Source organism: Cupressus sempervirens, chromosome 8 (assembly GCF_028749045.1).
Source record: "Cupressus sempervirens isolate cs-2001-9-10 chromosome 8, ASM2874904v1, whole genome shotgun sequence".
Taxonomy (NCBI): domain Eukaryota; kingdom Viridiplantae; phylum Streptophyta; class Pinopsida; order Cupressales; family Cupressaceae; genus Cupressus; species Cupressus sempervirens.
In genome coordinates, this window is record NC_143125.1 from 158,258,486 (window position 1) to 158,264,620 (window position 6,135).

Genomic DNA, 6,135 nt, shown 5'->3' on the forward strand with positions numbered 1-6,135 from the left:
CAATGAACTTGACTCCCTCAACTATCTTCTGTATAAAGAAATACATCTAGGATTCCCAGTGGAAAGCATGCTCTTTCCCTTTAATTCTATTCAACAGGAGGACAATATCCGCAATCTCTTTGATAAAATGTTTGATAGTCAATGGTTGAGGCAGCCTAGAACCCCCCTCTGTAGGCTTCAAGAGCCAGGACTGAGCAATCTTGGTGTCATAGCTGGTTTTGTTTGCTACATACAGGCGCTGAGCCTCCTCGAATGTCCATGGCTCATAGGATTCTTTATGAGGGATCCTGAGGGCAGAATTTACACTAGTTCTATTGATTTTGACAACTACTTCCCCTGAGGTTTTCTTAACACACCCAGAAATAAGGTCGAAATGATTTGCACACTCAAGGATACATTCAAGGTATTGGATAGCAGCGAGAAAAGTAGCGGCTTCTATTAACCCACTCTCCACTAATCTTTGGTAAATGAGACTTGATCAGGTGTTCTTGGCTCGTTCTACTATTTTAAATAGGTTTCTATTTACCAAGAACATGTCATGAATTTTAGGGACTGAGCTGAGCAAAGGTGGTTTTTCTAACTTAGGCAACTTTGGACGAAAAAGCGTCATGATTATCAAAAGAAGCTAAGGCTAGAAATGGCCCAAAACAAAGTAAACATAATTTGAAATGAAGAAGGGAATGAAAAATGCACTTACAGCTCGATCGAGACACAGCCTACAATTCACCCTTCCTATCCAGTATGCTGAAATTTGTACGAAGAAAATGGAAAGAGTGGGAAAAAAGGCCGAAAATCAATGCATTTAAAGGCATTCTTGTGCAAAAGATTACAGGGTAGATTTGGCGAGTAAGGGCAATAATTGTTCATTAATGTGGCATGTGCTGGGAAGGATGCTATGTGTGCTCTATTTTACACATTCCATCAAATCCGCATGTACGCAGCTTGACTGGATAATCATGACATGACAATATTAGTCTTTTCCAATTTTTGTCATAGCTTGAGTATGTACCACCTTAGATTTTTCTATTTGTGACTTAACATGCCTCGGGAGATGTTGTATTGGGACCCACCTTGATCTGATTTGGTGAATTAAAACTTGCATCCAACTTATGTTAGCACACAAAATCGACACTGAACTTGAAGTTGAAGTTTTGGAGGGACAGGTTTCAACTTCTACTTCTGTTTCAATAAGGCAGACGCGAGGAAAGAAACTGGGCTGGCGGATGATGATTGATGCTGACTTGAAGTTGAATTCGAAGTAAACAGAACTTCAAGTTCAACTTCGATGACGAACATGAGACCAAGACACTAGGATGCGTTAAAACTATAAGTGCTAACAAAGTGACACATGGCACACAATAAGTTTTCCATAGAATATTGAGAGTGTGGCAAAGAAATTGCCTCATTTAGTTAAAGATCTTCCATTGATTGTAGTGCATAGAAAGGATCAGTGGGGAACACACTATAATTTCATATTAAATAGAGAACGTGTGTATGCTACTTTACGATACAAGATTATGCATGATAAGTTCTACTCTGATGTGATTATTGATGAAAATACTTAAGATAATATATCACCAAATGTAGATCATAACATTTTCAGTGAGTTAAAAATAGTGCATATAGAGTTTGATTCTGATAGAAATGTTGTTTTTTTTATGGGCCCTTTAGTTGAGACAAATGAGATAAATATAATAGAGCACACAACATCAATGGCATCCAAACCACCAAATGCGCAAAGAGAATTGGAGTTAATTCGTGTATGGGTCAAAAATCCTAACATAGACCCAACAACAATAATGGATTGGCCTAACAATGGTGCATCTCCCATAAATGAATATACCGGGCCAGGTTTACTTGATATGACATTTCCCTCATTATTCCCTAATGGTAAATGTGATTGGTTAGATCCACGACTAAAGAGAGTATATCTACATGAATATGTCAAACATTTGATACGATATAGAGATACAAAATTTGGAAGATTTCGTTACCATATGCTGAATATGATTATGAGACATCGAGCACATAGCTCTACAAGTGTTTGCATGAAAAGAAGTTTACAAGAAATACCAATTACAATACAAGAGTTGCGTCCACATATGGAGAAAACACCACAGTCTCATTTAGCAGATAGATTAATGAGATTTGGGACTAGTTTAAGGGGAACCCAGTCATATTGGACAAAGTGTCGAGCAGAATTGACAGACATGCTTCACCAACTTGGATCACCAACAATATTTTTTACATTAAGTGCAGCAGACTTGTATTGGCCAGACTTGCATGCAATGATTCCTGGAACACCACAAAGTGGTCCAAGAGAAGCACAAATGTGGAAGAAAAAAAATATCATTGACTACCCACACATTGTTGCACAATACATGCATCTACGAAATACCATTTTTAGAAAAGAAATACTCGAAAATGGAATGAATGTTGAAGACTATTGGTTCATATATGAATGGCAACATAGGGGATCTGCACATGTCCATGGTTTTATTTGGTTAAAAGGAGCACCAAAAATGGAAAATATTGATTGGAATAATCAAGATTAGTTGTACTATGTTGCATCGTATCTCCATGATTTGGTTCATGCATGAAATCCTAGGCAAGATACACATCTTCGAAATATACAGTTATGATAATAAAAAATTGAAAATTCAACCTTATCTTTACTTTATTCACTTTAAAATAAATACAATTATGACGTTCAACTTGATTTAAATTTGTATTTTAGGTATATCAGAATTTTAGTCTACACCCATGTTTAAAAAACACTAGACAATTGGTTGAGAGTGATTTCAACAATGACTATGATGAGATTTTAAATACTATACAGAGGTACACAATGTGTAAAGAAGGTGCATGCCTATGCAAAAAGAGAGGAAAATTGGTTTGCAAGTACGTGTGTTTACTAATTGATTCAATTTATTTCAATTGTTAATACTATTCTTTGTTTCTATATCATTATATTTATCAAAATGCTATATTAATGAAATATAGGTATAATGCACCATGGCCATTGAATTTAAAAGAATCTAGACTAAAGAAAGATTTAGAAACTGGTGAAAAAATATTTGAGCCATTCAGAAATGATGATAGAGTTAACTCATATAACCAATACATACTACAACTTTGGAGAGAAAATATTGATTGGCGACCTATTATGTCTAAACATGCGGTGATTAAGTATATTGCAAAGTATGTAGCCAAAGCTGAAAGAAATTTAGAGACATACTATCAGATGTTATTTCGACTAGCAAATGTAGAAAATCCTAATGATTTAGCATCAAAAGCTTATAAGAGACTACTCACTGAAACATTGATAGAAAGGGATATTGGGGCACAAGAAACAAGTCATATGCTACTAGAGCTTCCTTTGGTGCAGAGTAGTCGAGTATTTGTCAACTTGAATGTTTCAAAGGAAGTATTCAAACGTGTAGACCTAAATGTTGATGAAGAAAATGAGGAATGCACCATATCTTTCATCGATGCTTACAGAAATAGGCCACACTTTATGGAAGCTTTGTGCCTTATTGATGTTGCAAAATCATGGATATACAACAAGAAAAAGAGAGGTAATGATAAATGGAGTCCAAGTAAAAAATCAGCTATTGTAAGAGTATTTCCTAGATTTTACTCAATTCCTGCACATGACTTAGAAAAATGGATTGACTTTTGCTATTCAGAATTATTGCTTTATAAGCCTTTTCGTGACATTCACATAGATATTGGCAATAATGATGATTCTATAGTTGCAACATGGGATAACTTCAGATATAATCCATGGCACCTTGAAAGAAGACAAGATTCAGATAATAATAAAAATTAGTCTGATTCAGAATCTAAAGAAAATGATAATGCCCAAGGCACTACTATAGAGAATGAATTGGAGATTTTATCTAGACTTCATCGTGCTCAAATTATGCAAGTTTCAGAGATTGATATGTTGGGGAGAAGAGATATTGATCGACAAAAAAATCGTTCTCAAGAATTTAAAAGTGAACAATACACAAATGAAGCTATAAATTTCATTAGCTTGATGAGAAATGAAGGTTTTCTTATACTAGATGAGATGCCACAATGTGTGGACTATGAAAAGCTCAGTGAACAACAAAGTAAAGCAGTTAACATTATAATGTCACACTATTACACATGTCAAGATGCATCACCCTTACGCATGATAATTCAAGGGATGGCAAGAATAGGGAAGTCATATTTGATTGGTGCAATAAGTCAAGCATTACAAAAAGCATCCTTTCCACAATGCTCTCCTCTCCTTCTACTTGCACCGACAGGTGTTGCAGCGTTCAACATTGGTGCATCAACGATCCATTCCAAGTTGAAAATACCTATTAAAGAATTCACTGAGCTACAAGGAACAAGAATTGTACGTTTCCAACAAGAATTATCTAATGTAAAATACATATTGATAGATGAAATTAGCTTCCTTGGAGAGAGGTTGATCCAAAACATAGACTCTCGTCTTCGACAAGCATTCCTAGAAAATAGCCATAAAACTTTGGGAGGTATGTTTAGTATTTCATTTTCTTAGAGTAAGAGATTCATGTACTAATTTACTTTTTTTCCTTACTATTAGAAAACTAAAGCCAAAATAATATTATTTCATATAACATGTTTTCAATATTTTTCTAGGGATATCTATCATATTGGTTGGAGATTTGGCACAATTGCCTCTAGTTGGTGATAGACTAGTATATGAAAGTAAAGGGCATGCAAAGCTACTATGGCATGAATTCCATACTGTAGTTACTTTAAATCACATATTTAGACAAGATGGACAAAGCAATGGGCAAGAAAGATTTTGTGTTCTTCTATCAAATATAAGGGATGCAAACCCCACACTAGAGGATTGGATGATACTAATGTCAAGATGTAATTCAAACATGAGTATTATAAAAAATGAAGAGTTTCAAAGTGGTGTTCATTTATTTTCAACAAATGAAAATGTGTACAATCATAATAAGAAAATACTACTATCATTAACAAACCCTATTGCACGAAGCATTGATGTTAAAACAACACAGAGTTCTATGGATGGAGATGGAAGTGATGAGTTGGACATGGAACTACTACTTAGCAAAGATGCAAGGGTGATGCTAACTTCAAACCTATGGATTGAAGCTGGTCTGGTCAATGGAGCATTAGGATATGTTCGAAGTATTGTATATAGACCTGGAAGTGCACCACCTCTACCGCCATCATATGTACTTGTGGATTTTGATAGTTACTCTAGAATTCCTTTTGATGATCATCATCCTCAGAGAGTTCCAATTCCTGCAATTGATAGGGGTAACACAAAGCAGATTCCATTAAGACTGGCATGGGCTTTAACTATACACAAGTCACAAGGGCTAACACTACAAAGAGCTACTATTGATATAGGTCCCATTGAAAAAACTGGTCTCACATTTGTGGCAATATCACGTGTCAAATCTTTGCAAGGAATAAGAATTATGCCACCCTTCACTTATGACAGATATGAAAAAATGAAGACAGGGAAGCAAGTTGCTAGAAGAAAGGAAGAACAAAGCCGATTGGGAACCTTAGAGGTTATTTGATAGATTGTGCATTTTTTCAACACATTTTTGTTATTTTTTTGATATATTATAGACATTATCAATAAATTTTGGTGGTTTGTACTTTTCAAAATAATGAACAATATTATTATAATTTGTATCTTGATCCAAATCCTTGGTGATAAAATCTAATGCTCATTTATTTATATTATATAAGTTTGGTAATTGAAATACATTATTTTGTACTTGAGTTAGTTATTTGAATGATAAAAATTGCATTTTCATATTTTTACTTGGTAAAAAAAAATGTCTTATTCTAAGTATTTTTAATATTTCTTGCACAACATGTAGTACTAAACATTATTTATTTTAACTCTTACTTTATTACAAATTATGGTTAATTTTAAACTTATAATTTTGAAATAATGACATTTTCTATTTTTTAGTTTTTTTGCAGTAAAGAACTAAAACAATGGATGCTTCAGAAAATAAATCAGAAATCATTGTTGGAAGCCCAAATGGCTCTATAAACTCTAATACATTTTTTGAATCTGATATTGATAAATGTGTAAGATTGGTTATAGAGTACTACAAA

General features: G+C 34.1%; 1 protein-coding gene across 1 annotated transcript; it reads left to right on the forward strand.

Moving 5' to 3' along the window:
- Positions 1–1,712: 1,712 nt before the first annotated feature.
- On the forward strand, positions 1,713–5,582 carry LOC149542036 (uncharacterized). Its single transcript, XM_089795680.1, has 4 exons — positions 1,713–2,449; positions 3,004–3,578; positions 3,843–4,529; positions 4,657–5,582. Exons 1-4 carry the CDS (start codon positions 1,713–1,715, stop codon positions 5,580–5,582), a joined length of 2,925 nt encoding a protein of 974 aa, XP_089651806.1.
- Positions 5,583–6,135: the final 553 nt, after the last annotated feature.

Excerpts from the sequence above, each read along its gene's own strand:
- LOC149542036 (XM_089795680.1), top strand. The coding sequence starts at position 1,713 with ATGGCATCCAAACCACCAAATGCGCAAAGAGAATTGGAGTTAATTCGT. Across the intron at positions 3,579-3,842 it reads ATACAACAAGAAAAAGAGAG|AATCTAAAGAAAATGATAAT; the intron begins GTAATGATAAAT and ends AGTCTGATTCAG. Across the intron at positions 4,530-4,656 it reads TAGCCATAAAACTTTGGGAG|GGATATCTATCATATTGGTT; the intron begins GTATGTTTAGTA and ends ATATTTTTCTAG.